General features: G+C 39.3%; 1 protein-coding gene across 1 annotated transcript in view; it reads right to left on the reverse strand.

Moving 5' to 3' along the window:
- fut8b (fucosyltransferase 8b (alpha (1,6) fucosyltransferase)) overlaps positions 1-15,537 on the reverse strand; it is a 112,226-nt gene that overhangs the window by 28,951 nt on the left and 67,738 nt on the right. The window contains exons 3-5 of the mRNA XM_032585495.1: positions 9,989-10,107; positions 8,324-8,486; positions 1,357-1,471 (exon numbers count right to left, since the gene is read on the reverse strand). Of these exons, the coding sequence (XP_032441386.1) occupies positions 1,357-1,471; positions 8,324-8,486; positions 9,989-10,107 (397 nt within the window). The remainder of the gene's footprint in view (positions 1-1,356; positions 1,472-8,323; positions 8,487-9,988; positions 10,108-15,537) is intronic.

Genomic DNA, 15,537 nt, shown 5'->3' on the forward strand with positions numbered 1-15,537 from the left:
TGAAACCACATACATAACCTGTTTTCTTTCTCTTTTTAAATCAAAATAAATAATCTTTTCAAACAGTTCTTGCAATACTTTACTGGTTGTCATCATGTAATCATGTATTCTTCGAACTAAGCAATGACAAAGCTCCGACGATGGCATGATGCCACGAGAACTGTGTCGCTGATGAGAAAGCACAACAAAGCTGGGATTTGACTCATTGTTACCAGGCGCATTTTGTCTGTGATGAATTATCGCTGGGAAAATAACCACGGAGGCAATGAAGATACAAAAAATAAACAAGAACAGTAATAAATATCAGAGTAAAAAAAAACTAACAAAAAAAACAACTGAGCTCCATCTGAAGGAGCCGTGGCTGCTGGATGATGCGAGTGGACAGATGGAGTTAGTTATGGCAAGAAAGAAGAGGAAAGCTGATGCAGGTGGCAGCGACAGCAGTACAAGAAGGAGGAGCCTGTCTGTCTTGGTGCACATATAGATGTATGGAACTGCATGAGAGAGCCAAACACACACACACACACATACGTGTGTGTATACAGGCTATCGCTTTGCATTTAAGCACGAGCATCAATCTTATGGCTCAACTTCAATAACAGTTGCTTGTAGGTGCGGGTGAATCCGTCTGTGCGCGACCGCGTGCGCATGAGAGTGTGTGTGATGAATTAGTGATGGCAGCTGGTAGAGCAGTGTGATCCCTCAGCAGTGGTGACAGCAGCTGTTAGTGGTGCCGTCTCCGCCCAGCCAGACTGACTGGGTCCTCTTCATCAAACACACCGGCTCATTAATGCTGCAGGACCCGCTGCTGCAACGCACCGCCCCGTTCGAAAAGCCTGCGGCGGCAGAGTCGGCGAAGGGGAGCGGGGCTGCTCAGGCCAGGGGATGAGTCCTGAATATCATATATGTATACTGTAGGGGTGTGTATGCGTGTGTGTGTATTTTTTGAACATGCAGCAACGTGGCTGACGGGGCATGGGAGTATTTGTCTTTAAACTGCATAGACATTTCAGTGTGTGCATGTCTGCAGATATGTCATTCCAACTGTCTTTTGGAATGTGAGCGTGTGTGTGCGTTTGACTCGAAAACGCTGACAAATAACAAGAATCCCGCTTGTCAGATCCCACGGCTGAAACCGGCTGCTTTCATTCTTTTTACCTGCTACTTGTGGAAACTGACGCTGGCACATAAAGATGGTGCAAATGAGACAAAAAAAAGCGGAAAAATGCGTATGAGTGCCCGTCCATGTGAGGCAGACACTCGGATGAATGCTAACAATGTAGCTTTGTCTAAATGTTTCTGAACGGAGGAGAATACGGGCCAGCTGGCCTGAGCAGCAGGTGTGTCTGTAGGTACCTGTAGGTAGGTGATTCTGTTCTGGACCAGATCTGACAGGTCTTTAGCCTCCTTTATTCTCCATTCGCCAACTCCATCTGCCTGGCTGAGGTAGTATAAATCTGTCATGATGGATCTGTAGAAACAAGCACACATTTTCAATCAATGAGATTACTTTTTAAACCAACATCCGAATATAAACACAGTCTGAATAAAGATGATTTTTTTTTCTATAAAACATGTTATGCTCATTCTGCTTTCTAGGATAAACACACAACCCAAAATAAAAACAGAGAGGAGGGTTTAAATAAAACCAAAGCATTTTATATTTTGTAAACTCATTAATTGCACTTCTAATAATAATATTAACTCAAGTCAGGTAAAATTATCATTGTCATTTGTATTATTGCTGCTGCTATAAAATGTTATCCCAGGCTATAATATTAACTTTGCAAATTTAAAGAGTGCAGAAAAACTAAAGAAGACAACAATGAAGAAGTCAAAGAAAAGACAATGAAGAAAATATTTTTACATCATGGCAGTTTGGATGTGATTTTAATTATTGTTGTTACTGTAGATAATCCAACTCATATGCATTTAAATCAATGTATTTTTTAAATGTCTGCATTTTCATCACTTTTAATTTTCAGCTATATTCAGTATGGCATTAGTAAGTAAGTTAGTACAATCTAAACACATTAAAAAGCATATGGCCTTTTATGGATATGCAAACAGTATAGGTATTTGTTTTTAAGTTTTTAAGTCAAGTGTATTCTCAACACTATTGAACAAAAAAATGTCCCCATCTTTATCTAATGGTTTGTTAATTCCTGATCTATAGCTCTGGGTCCCGAAAATGTAAAGAAAAAGACAGAATATACTTCATGTAGAATTGCAAACAAAAACAAAATGAAGAGAAAAAGAGGTGCTGGCTGCTTGCTACCAGTTGCCAGATGGTAAGTGTCACCAGAATATTGCTGAAGGGTAATAGTTTAGGTAGCAGTGAGGTTAAAGCTGAAAACCTAAATGCAACTGTATTGTGGATATAATCAAAAGTTACAAACAAACATGATGAGTTATGTAACCACCAGGGCAGGAGAACGCTGCATCCACATACAGGTCTGTTTACCAAGCTTGCTGTTTATTTGAGCATCTGATTATTTTGAGAGTAGTGTTTGTGCTGGTGTAGATTACCAAATGCAAATATAAACTGTGAAATTGCAGTTCAGAAACAGATAAACAGATGGCAATACCTGCTTCAGTAACCGGTGTACGTATCGGTATGAAAACAGCCATGAGCTCAGCTTTCATTATGATAAGCAGCCATGTGGAGCTGCTTTGTTCCTGGATTTTATTTCAAATCTAACTTTTCGCCAATGGAGCATGTTTGGTATGAATGAAGGTGATAGCCGATCACAGCCACAAGCTCTCATTCGCTGGTGTTTAATCACCCAGCGCCCAAACACTGCATCTGGTGATGCCGTGGGAAGTTAAACAGAAAAAAAAAAAGAAAATAGAATTACAAGCAGAGGGCTAGCTGTCTGCAGGGAAACATTGCTACATTTACTTGGGTGTTATTATTAACTAATAAAAATTAACACACTGTTTTTACATAAACTGCACAATACGGCTGTAGAACTGGCAACTTTATGGGGCGAAACCACCTTTTCCCCTGCAGCTGTTTTACATCTCACTGTAACGGAACAATTTTATTAAGTCCAGAGCTCCACTTTGCAGGATAATCTTGACCTTTGAGAAATTACTAGCCCTAAAAATAATCACTCTGGTGTAAAGTTCCAATATCTTCTAACTGTTTTCTCACAATAACTACAGTACAGCCTCTGTATGAATAAACCACAGGAACAATAGTCTGCCTGTGCAAGCAGCTTACTCGCATGCTCTGCTGCTTGCTGTTCTCTGAACCTGACAACAGCAGAGGCAAAATAAAAAAGACTTATACCTACTGCATGGGGGGAAATACCTCGCTTTAGTCTTGTAGCATTATGTAGAGCTTACCCAATAGGTCACAGTGCTGTTTTTCACAAGCAGAGTTTCACATAAGCCACCAAAGGTGAAACGTTCCACTGTTTGCAAGACTATGTGAACTGAATGGAGACATTCAGTGCATTTAGTTAGAGGAATGTGAGACATGGAAAATTAGTTATGAAAAGTGTGGATTTTTTTGTTTTGTTTTTCTTTTTTTATTATGAGAAGCAACTTGTCTTGAACCTCAAATAAAATATTTTATTGTCTTTTACTTTCAGTACAAAGTAATTTAAAACAATTTACTCAAGTTCTACTGTAAAGAATGTGACTTATGATTCCAATAACTAGGGATGCGCCACATATTGCAAATGTATCTCAGTATCAGTGTACGCAATATTAACATTGCCAAGAAATGCTTGGATTGCAATAAATATGAAATTATTGAATAAATGTCAAGCTATCTGGGGTCTGTGGTTGCCATAAACCCATAAGGTTCTGCAATTAGCATAATAAATATAAGTATTTGTTTGTTTATCATAAACTAGATTGTTTATGCACAAACATTAAGCACTGCATGTCTCTCAATTATGCATACTATCAACAACTAACATGTAACAGCATGACATGACTGAGAATTATACTGGTTTGGTCAGCGGTCCGTTCATAACATTTCAAAACGTTCAGCTGGACCAAACAAAGACCAGAACCAAATAAATCAAAACAGAGAGTAATGCAAAGGTTTCATGAAAAAAAAAACAATTTGTGAGCATAACTTTTAAACCAGACCTTAATATACATGATATAAAAATACATATAATCTATTGTTTTTTTTTTTTAATCTTACATTAAGTTGGGTTAAACCTTTATTGTTAGCACGGATTACTACTTTTCCTATTCGTTAAAAGCCAGGATCATGAGCAGAAGACATTTTTAGCAAATATGTGTACTGCTTTCTTCAAATTGAAAAAAGAACCATAAAATAAAATAAAATCCTGTAATGAAGATTACAATATCCTTTAAAAAATAAGGTGAGCTTCAGATATGTTGATATATTTTAAGGCCTTCAAATCATTCCTGGTTTTGAACATTTCAAGACTCAATTCCTATATGATATTTATAGATTCGAAGACGACCTATGCATCTATGATGCTGATTGACAACAGCAGCTTCTCTCTGGCTCCTGAGCTGTATTTTGGATTAAGTCTGCCATCTACATCCCACTGACAGCAAATCCGAGTGCATGTCACACACTGCCTAACGTCGTGGCCATCCACTCTCAGACATGCCCGAGACTTCTGATATATGCAGCTAAGGGCAAACACATCACACACTCAGACACACTTACGCAAGCTTAATTTATTACTCACTTCTCGACCCAAATCAGTCACATCCTGTGCGACGGAGAACTCTTGTACATGTATTCAGCAGCCCATGTAAACACACACACACACACACACACACACACACACAAAGCAGAAGAAACGCACTGTCTCATTTCAGCAGTGTGCCATTGTGAAGAGTGTCTTTCTAAGCTAACTTAGACAGTATCATCACTCATTGTAACATTCTGAAGCAGCAGGCATGGTGTGTGTGTGCGTGTGTGGTGTGTAAATGGATCTAAAAAATTTTCACACAGGGGAACCATCACAAGCCCAGTGCGGTAAGGAACACACCTGGCTGGCCGCAAAACGGAGCAAGAAGGAATCAGCCAACAGGCCCTGTGGGATCTGGCTCCGAGACAGAGGACGTATACGCAGCATTGAAGCCCTGCAGATGAGTTTGTGTGTGCCAACATAAATATTTGTGGTCATTCATATGTGCAGCGTGAAGGCCACTCAAACATTTTGGTCGTGCATTTCCCTGCAAGGTTAGGACCGGACATGCAAATACAGAGTTTCAAGTTAAGATTACAGCAAGACTACGAACAGATCATGTGAGAGAAAACAGACAGGAAAGGTGGGGGACGAAAGGCATTGTCCTAAAGTTAAACGTATGACTGTCATATAGGGGTGGGCATTTCTCATATTTCCCATATGTTGATTAATTGTTTGATGTAATATATAATTACATCAAACATTTGTAATATATAATTACAAATGTTTGATGTAATATCACATTACTTCTCTACTTTACAGAGAAGTAATTTTTTTTTTAACCATAATTTTTACTGGTCTCACAATAGAACCACAAAATATCGCAATATCGCACAAATCTACTTTCACAAACAGAAGCAAGTTCTTAAGCTGCTTAGTAAGGTTGAAATACTACCCTGTTATTTTTGGGCCTCACAGTAATAAGAAGTAAACTATTAAACAATATAATTTAAGGCACACTTTTTCAATAACTGAGTAGCGTGAGATAACACACATTCTGTCATGTTTCAGCCACAAATTCAAATTTATTTTAATGGGTTTTTATGTGACAGATCCCGAGGTTTGTTTAATTAGCACTCCTAATGCTAAGTGATGGTTAGCATACAGCCAACGAATCTCTACAAACACAGAATCACTACACATTACTTCTATCAGATTTACATATGTTTCTTTGCTTGCCAGCTGTGAACATCAACATTATTTCCATATCCGAAAGGAAGAATGAGCCCAAAAAGCGGCTCGTAAGGCATCGACTGATTTCACTGGAAAAGCAGGAAAATCCTTTCATACTTCAATTTTAGAGCTCCATTTCTATTTTACTCGGTAAAACACTCAAGACCAAGGCTGTACTCAGAACACAGCATGCCCTATCCTGAGCAGAATGTAAAAGATGAAGTTGCACATTTGTTCTTTTTACTGCTTTTCATTCTCCCATTTCTATTGGTCATGACTTCCTTATCACACATAAGTTAATCAAAAAAAAGAGAGAGAGACGTGGTAAGTAAATACAGACAAGATACAGTATTTTGCCACATCTGTGTGTATGTGGTGGTTAATCTCTTTTTTGGAAAGCTACTTAGGCAGCGATGCCTGAGACAATAGGTCCTGTAAACTGCCTCAGGAAGGATTACATCTAGGAATGTGACACCTACTTTTCCTTCTGCAGCTAATTCCAGGTGACTCAGAGGGCGTGTTTTTTGTCCTTTGTTATTCTAAAAGGAGCGCGTGCTGCTGAGCAGTGTTAGAGCTGCCAGGATCCAAATCAAGTCCTAGCAGAGAAGAAGCAATTTTGGTTGATGTTTTTTCTTTATTATTATTATGAATGTGGGAGTTTTTTTTTTTTTTTTTTTGTCTTTAAATAAAACAGAAACAGAAAATGGAGTTTGGGAGGGTAGTTTTTAAGAAAGATAACACTGTTTAAAAGACATTCTGATTTGGAAAATGTTAGTATTTTGATGTATTTGCTTAAAAATTTGAGCAAAACTGCAACCATCTGGTAATAAGTGACTTTCTGACTGCAGGAGAAAAAAAACAAGCTTCAGATAAAAATGTATGTAATTTAAATGTATTATGAAATATAAATAATTCATAGTTTCTTTGAAAAGACATGGCTATCCCCCAATGTTTTTCTCTCCACAAAGTACTTTAACAATATATTTTGCTCCACAGAGCTTTGGGATTAATGAGTGCCTCTGCTGGCACATTTAAGCTATCTTAAGTGTTTAGCTAAAGATAATTTATTTAGGAAAATAAATTATTAAATTTTCTGTTTATGAAATAAAACACTGCAAACTTTCTATCTGCATCCATCAAACTGGCTTCAATCACCTGTAGATTTATTCTATAATTTTTTTTGTGTGTTTTTCTACTGCCTATTTTGAGTCATGAATAACTGAACTATAGAGGGGGCTCTCTTCACATCATGCAGAGGACATTGTCAGAGTAACTACAAGTTACTTTATGGAAAAAAGATAGATATTTTGCATTAATTAAATGTTATGTTCTGCTTTTAACCATTTTCTTGTGATGGCTTTTTTACTGTCAGACATTTTTAAGCCTTTTATTATCCAATAACCTGTTAATACAGGGACACAAGTCCATAGCAGGCTGTTAGTCCCACAAAGTCATTTTTCTTGATGGCTGTGACAAGAAAAAGCCATCTTTTTTCACACTGGCAAAACTCATATCACACATTAGAGTCTAAAACTCAATTGAAGCAGACATGTTTCTCTATTTTCAAGGACAACACAATGGCTATTGTATATTGCTATAGAGCTACTTGATGCATTTTATCAGGATGTTATTTGAGACAAAACAAAACAGGGCAACACTTTCAACATTTATTGTTAACAAATACCTAAAAAATATGCCATCTTTTGCTGCACTTACAACAATGAGGATTACAGAGTGTTTCTAAACGCTGCCCTCAGGGCTCACTGTCCTGCTCGTTTTAGGTGTTTTCTTGCTGCCACACACCTAACTAAAAATGTAAACAGGCTTCTTTGTGATGGAGAAGAAGCACATCTAAATACAGGGCTGATAAACATTGTTTTATTGGCGTTGCACCCCTACGAATGGAAAGGTTTTGCCCGTTCTTTGCAAAACAGCTCAAGCTCAGTTAGACTGAGTCAAGATCATCCATGAATAACAGTTTTCAAGCTTTTGCAAAGATTATAAGCTAAACTTCTATCCTTGTAGAATTTGTAGAAACAAACTTTGCTGTGCTTTCTTGCACAATGACAATAAAAAAAAAATCTGATTCTGATTGCCACAAGTCTTTTTCAGACTTGTCTTTCAGTACTGCTCAAGAAAAGCATCTCAACAGCATCATGCTGCCACTACTGTTATCCACGGCGGGGTTGGTGGCTTCAAAGTGGTGTGTAGTGTTAGATTTACCAACAGCAATATAAAATAAGAAATTTGTGGAATGCACTGCTACAAGGAGCATGGGCCTCCTGTGTGTCTCATTAATGGTTTCAATCTTTCAAATTAGAAATAAATAAAGCAAACCAAACAATTTGAGGAACACAAACCTAGAGCACTGTATATTGCTTGAGGGAACTAAGTGCAAACCGAGCTTAAAAGGAGTAAAGAAGTTCCCTAACTCAGAGGCTGCTGCACATGCTCACCTCTCCTGATGTCCCAGGTCCTGCAGGAGTGTGTCAGCATATTTCTGCCTCTCGCTGATTTCCACATTGGAAAGCCTCTTCACCTCGCTCCGCACAAAGTACCAGAACTCCTTGACGCCGTTCTCCACCTTCCTGCGCAGCTCTTCCTGCGTGGGGCCGGGCCCTGCGGGGAGAATAGGGAGGAGAGAACGGCGGGGTTTTAAAACACTTTGAAGCGGCCGGTGTGATCAAAGAGAATGAACCAATAACGCAGCCTTAAATGCAGACTGAAGAAACAAAATACGTTCTCAAAAGATTCTGATTATAGTGGATAAATAACCTCTCGCCAGTAAATGTGCCGACGGGAACTCTGACCCCAGGTTACTTTGACCTCGTTAGGAAACACTTGATCACTGCTTTTGTGAATAATCTCTCTCATGTTTTTCACACACAGGAAATTTATACCCCTTTTGAACCCAGACAATGTGGAGCAGCCAACAAGGGTACTGCATGTGCCTGCCCTGGTTTCTGTTGAGAGAAACAGAATGGAAAAGAACAGAGCAAAGAGAAGAACAGCCTCAAGCAGGAGAAGTTGGAGGTGGTGTTGGAGATGGTAAAGCTCTTTTTTTTTTTTAAACCTTCTACCTCAGATACTCTCCTCACTTTACCCGCTCTGCTGGTGGAAAAAGCTGGAGGGTATTTTTAGCTTTTTCTCCCCTGCAGCATGATGGAAAAACTGACCCTCCACTGCCCTCTACGCTCACATGTCCTTTTTTATTTTCTCCCCGTCTCTTTTCTTCCCTCTCAGTCTCTTATTTTGCCGGCGGGGGGATTCACACTGCTCCCACTTCATTCACACGTTTCCCCCATTCACCTGACAGCTTTCCTGCCCCTTTGACCATTGCTTATAGTAGTAAGCACACACATATAACCCGGCCCCATTGACGCTGTGGCTCCACCATCATCATTGCCGTCGTCAGGCTGCAGCGGGTTGAACACTGGCCTGAACTGACATCGTCCCTGCAGGCAAAAGCTCACACAAGCAGCTGAGAGGTTTCACACCATATCTAGATTTATATCGTGAGCCCACACACACTTACAATACGCTCAACATGCTCCAACTTTGTGCCAAACCCCGTCTTGCAGCCGTTTTGGGTGAGCCTATTTTAAGTTTCATTATTCGTCAGATTTCTGGATTTTCCCATCCATCTGAAAATCCAGAAATCTGACGAATAATGAAACTTAAAATAGGCTCACCCAAAACGGCTGCAAGACGGGGTTTGGCACAAAGTTGGAGCATGTTGAGCGTATTGTAAGTGTGTGTGGGCTCATTTATACTTTTCAACCCTTGTCGAAGGTATAAATGAAAGACTTCAGAATTAATTTAAGGTAGATATTACTGGAAATGGAACCAGCAAACACTACAGACAAATGGATTAACAGGAAGACCAACAGACCAATGAGTGGGTTGATGATATAGAGCAAGGTGGGATGAATGGTTGAATACAGAGTGGAGATAGAGACTCACAGATGGATGGGAATTTGAGACTACAAGAAAAAAATTGAAGTCTAGAATAAATACCTGTCCAGATTCTATTCTCCCCCCCCACCGTCATATTAATCCAAACCTGGAAAATGCTGACACTTTCCAAGGTTTTCCAGACTGCAAAACACCTTTCTACTTACCATCTCCAGTTAGTTTCTGGAAGCTGTGAATCTTCTGCTTGGCTCTGGTCAGCTGGTCCTCCAGGGAGCGGAGCCTTCCTGCCGCCAGCGACCCGGCTTCTGCTTGACCCTCTGGTATCCTGGAAGGCCCAAAAAGACATCGGGTGGCTTAGGAAATTAATGGCAGGAACATGTCAAAAACTCTGAACGTAATAGTCCAATGCATTGACGGAATAACAAAATAATATTTTTAGGAATGCTCAGTTATTCTCTGAATAACTCTAGATGGATTCCGCAAGGCATCCACTTGCAGACTATTTTAGTCAAAAAACTTTCTTCTAATTGTCAGTTGTGACTCAGGAGGTAGGCGAAGCGGTAAGAATATCCTGTGGTTCATCTGATTCAAGACGTCTCTTGCTTGGGTGACTCTGGTCTCATCTTTCAATTTAAAAGTTGCTGAGAAAACTGAGCTGCGGAGGCTTGCATTTCACAATGTTCACCGCTGAAACTTCCACAAAGGTAATTTATTAAAATGCCAGTGTAGACCCCCAAAGTTGTGGCCCCGTGTATTAATTTTGAGCTCAAGATTGTGCTCAGAATACAAACCGGATAAAATCCATGTTTGTTGGGTTCGACCTTTCATCTGCTTCCAAACTCATCCATGAACTACGTCCTGAGAATCTGCTGAATAACCTGTGAACTGAATGGCAATTTACAGAAAAATGCTATGATTATGTGGAATAATAGGAAAATATAAAAAGCAATTATAAACCCAGAGTGATATTCAGCTGCGACACGACGAAGCACCTGATGAGCTCAAAAAGTTGAAATTACAAAAACAACTATTTCAACTTTTTCTTACTTCAGTTTTACAAGAGTGATGTCTAAATTTAACAAATCTATCGTACTGCGGGGGAAAATAAGTATTTGATCTGCCAATTTTTTTTAATGTCTGCTCATGTACAAATTGACAGGTTAAATTTTTTATGATAGTTACATTCCGTTTTTATGATGGTTCAATTTCAATGTGTGCAAAAAATCTGAAAAGCATCACTCAAAACTTAGAAATTAATTTGCGAGTCACTGACATTAACACGTAGGTAATTCCAAACACAGAAGCCAGAATACTAGCACCACTCTCATTTTGCAGATAGAAACTGACCAACCAATGGAGCAAGACAGGAACTGATAACCAAGCAAACAATCAGCTAATCAGCCACACAAGCAACTAACCCTACAGAACCAAAAACCATGTAATAAACTGAAACATCAAACAATAAATCAACAAATCAGCCATTTAACCAACCAAACAAACAACAAACCAATAAGTCAATCAACCCAACAAACTAAAAATCAAACAAATAACCAAACCACCAATGAATCACTCAATAAAAGATGCTCTTGACCTCAAAATATGCATAGAACTTGTTTACAAAATAAATTTCTGTCATTCAGATGCTTCCCACATGGACAAGACAAAACCTTTGCATCAGGCTGAGACAGGCTACAAAAGGAATCAGGAATCTTGGTGAAAATGTGACAGTTGGTGGAAATATTGGGAAATGAAAAGATGATCAGTTGCTCTCAGTCTAGAGTTTACTTTACCTAACACATGCTTATTTGCTGTTATTATCAGAAACAATTCATGTCTGAAAGCACTTCAAAATAATGACCCAGTGGCTAGTATTGTTTAATCTATTTGCGAAACAAGTCAAAATGCAGAAACAAAGTTTTTGATCGAATCACAATTATTGCGAATCTAAATCTACCAGGAGTATAATAAATTATTTTCTAACTTAAGCTCATTTCACCAGCTTTTTTCTTTGTCCATGCTGTCATTACCATCATAACGAAGTCTGCAGGAATCATTCTGAAAATAAAACTTAAGTGAGGCCAGGACAGGATACGTTGTTGCTGAACCATTCAGATGCACGTCTAAAGCTCTAAAGTCTGAACACAAACAGGGAAGTTTCCAAATGAGATTAATTTCATCTAGATGCCCTGGAATAATCTGAAAAACTAAAAGTGACGCATGAAATGTTCACATTCTAAGACTCAGTCGTTACAAGAGTGCAACAGCATTCCAGCTGGTCTTTTATCATCACAATAGTGCTAAAACAAATAGGAAAACTACTTTCATCACAGATGCCGTATAAAATCACTGCTCCAAGCCCACAGGTGTGATGAGTGGGATCATCTCAGGCTCTTCCACATCACAGACATCTGTGATAAAAAAAAGGAAGAATGAAAGAAAAAAAACATACCGCAGTCATCAAATTCACAAGTGCAGAAGCTGTTTTTCATTACCGCTGAAAGCTTGTTTGGATAGTCGTTCAGTTCAATTAACCTAATGTACAGTAATAAACTATTTTCATTTGCATGTATCTAAATTTATCTGCGGAACTGTTGCATATTTTAAGTATTTAGTGAATTATCTCTGGTTGATAAATGCAAATTTGAATTTGCATTTTTCCAGCTCCCTCAGTTAACCGTGAATAACTACCATACACACATGCACCGAAACCACAACTGAGCACTTTGACATCCTTAGAGCACCAAGTTTATATCAGTCAAGGGGAAGAAAAATGGCACTAACATGGTAGAAAATGCGCAGTTTTTTTTTCAGCATTGTATTTGCAAATACCCCTGAGCAATAGACATAATAAATCATCAAGGCATGCAAACTCAATTTGCTCCTTCAGTAAAGAACATCAGTCGCCTGCAGGCATAGAGATGAGACTTTTAAAGTTGCAACGGCCCCTCTCGCCACAAAACTCTCCCTTCAATGTGCGAGTCTGGTCCCTCAGAAGCCCTTGCCTCCCACTTCACTGACTACTAACTGAACAATCTACTTCAAGGGCATTGGAAGCTGTAGGAAAAAGAGCAGAATATTCTACTCAGACATTATGTAAACCAATGATGGACAATGATCAACCTTTCATACTTTCCAAGAACAGAGTTCGCCCTTATTGGATTCAGATTTCCTGTTATTATTAGATCTATGGTGTGTCCGTTACAAGACCCTGAGACGGATCATTGAAATAAAACCCTGTGACATTTTCCTCTCCTCTATTATCCTTTGTACCATATTCAGCAGCGTTTCCCCATAGGCCACACCTTAACATGCTGGTTACACCTCAATACAAAAAGGAAGACTTGCTTCATCACTTTCCAGGGGTTTTAAGTGCTGCTAAAACGGTGACATAAAACAACTTGATATCTTCTTGAACAAGGCAGAAGAAATAGGCCATACGAGCAAAGGCTAATTAGTGCGAACACCATATATGAGGGTTATCTAGAATACAAATTGCCGGTGCACTTGTCATAGCCTCAGTCATGGAAAACGCACCTAGAACAAGATCTGTCGATATAAAATATATCCAAACACTGAGCTGAATCAAAACTAACAGATACACCAGAAAAGGCAAACAGAGAACAACAACAACAACAACAACAAAAAAGACTACTGAACCTGAAGGAGAAATTAGACAAGGTAGCTGGATTCAACAACATCTAAATAAAACAACACAGGAAAGGTAAGAGATGAAAAGAAAACTCAGAGTTAGGAGAAGCTGCACGCAAATATGTGGAGGAATACAGGGGAATAAAAGATGAGCTCTGAAAGCAGGGGGAGGATGAGGCCTGCTGCCTCTAAGCACTGTGTCGAGAAGCAGGAAAGGTTCAAATATTTTACTTGAGCTCAGGTGGTGAAACCACTGCCTCCCACTTCTACACCCAGTGTTCACAGAGTTCACAAGGTGATCAGAGCCGAGGGACCGAGTTTGAACAGTGGGGGCCAACGTGGCAAAACTGCACCTATATTCCTGTAGAAAGACTTAATATACTCAGGCTGACTTCAAAAGGAAACTTATGTGCTGACCTGAAAAGTCATACATATAGATGGAGATGTGAAGCATTCTCTGAGGTCTAGATGAAAGAAGGCTACATGGACACCCTTTGGCTTTGTACAAAGAACCAACTGGCCTGTGTTTAAACGGATATACCCATGCATGATTACATTGTGATGCACTTTGCATTTTAACTGCAGCTTAGAATTCTCACAGGTTCTTCTGATTTACCCACAAACCAATCTTTAGGTGTCATTTGGTAGTGTGCGCTTCTCCACATCCTGCATAGCGCGGTATTTCAGATTTTCTTGATCTCCCACAACTTTCTAATGTGCAATTACAAGGTCTACACTTCTGTATTTAAAAAGGCATATCCTTAAATCATTAAATTTTGATGCACTTTGCATTTAAACAGCTCTTTTAACAAATATTTTCCAAATTGTACATTTGGAGGAGTGTTCTTCCCTATGTCTGTGACTCACTTTTCAAAGGAAAAACATTGCATATTCACCTCTATGTGCAAGGTGTGGGAATAATGGTGAACCAAAATTATGGATTGTTCATTTTTAGCTGCATGTAAGCATATGTTTGTAGCTGCCAGTGCAGTGCTGAGACACACTATGAAAGCAGCTGGATAGTCAACAGTGGTAGAAAAAATATTCAGAAAGCAGCCACTCTGGCGTGTGTGTGACGAGGTTGCAGCCTTAGCATCCAGCCAGCATCGCTAGTTCTCTATAAAATTTCCTGATAACCAATTCATACCTTTGCATTCAGGCTACACATCGTGCCTGAGCTAACACTGCTTCTAGCATAGTCCTCCACTGATATGCAGCCACCAAGAAGAATTAATTCCAACTCAATCTTAAGTTCATGTTTAAAACAAGAAAAAATCCTGCATTACACAAAACCGGAGTGTCCTGTTTTTTTTATGCACCCCAAAACGTCTCTGTAATACTTCGAAAGAGAGTGGGCTTAGTTCAGTGTAATGGGGGCCTCAGAAAACTGTGTTTCATCATTTCTTGATAACTGAGTGCCTTTGCTTGTACCTCACACCACTTGATTCCAATAAGTCAAGTGGGGGGAAATGGGTGGAAAAATCTTGTTTTACTATGAAAACTTAAATTGGTTTTGAAGCCTTAAAGAATAGTTCAGACAGTGGCTTTGTTTTACTTCACTACGCTATCATATGTCAAATCAATTTAAGTTTTTCCTTGCTTTCATGTCTACGGATTCAAACGTTAACATTCCAAGTAAACTGATTCTGTATACTGCATTCCCGCCTCACATGTCCACAACATCTTTAGCTCGCCAGCTCCGCTCTGAGCTCTACTTGACAGAGACGTCCCGACCACAGACAGTCCTAACAATGAGGCTTATGTGTGCCTGAGCGCGCCCTGCGGACCGACTGGAGTTCAGGTCCTGAAGTGGCGCCAGTTTCTGCACAAGGTCAATCCTCGCTCCAACCTTTACTTGAGAAGACAGTGACCTCATCACACTGAGCTATACAAATGAGTTTTTCATGGTTAAAATTTACATTCTTATTTGACTTGAAAGATAGAGACCCAAATGAGGCAGACGTATTCGGAAATGGTAGGTTTTACGAGCAACTGTAGACAAAATGAAACTGAGAAACACACGAGGACACATAAGGAGAGTAATTGAGGTCTAATGGTCAATAAACTATACCATTAAAAGACAATTCCGCTGAAGCATGTATAAACA

The sequence above is a fragment of the Xiphophorus hellerii genome, chromosome 15 (genome assembly GCF_003331165.1).
Source record: "Xiphophorus hellerii strain 12219 chromosome 15, Xiphophorus_hellerii-4.1, whole genome shotgun sequence".
Taxonomy (NCBI): Eukaryota; Metazoa; Chordata; class Actinopteri; order Cyprinodontiformes; family Poeciliidae; genus Xiphophorus; species Xiphophorus hellerii.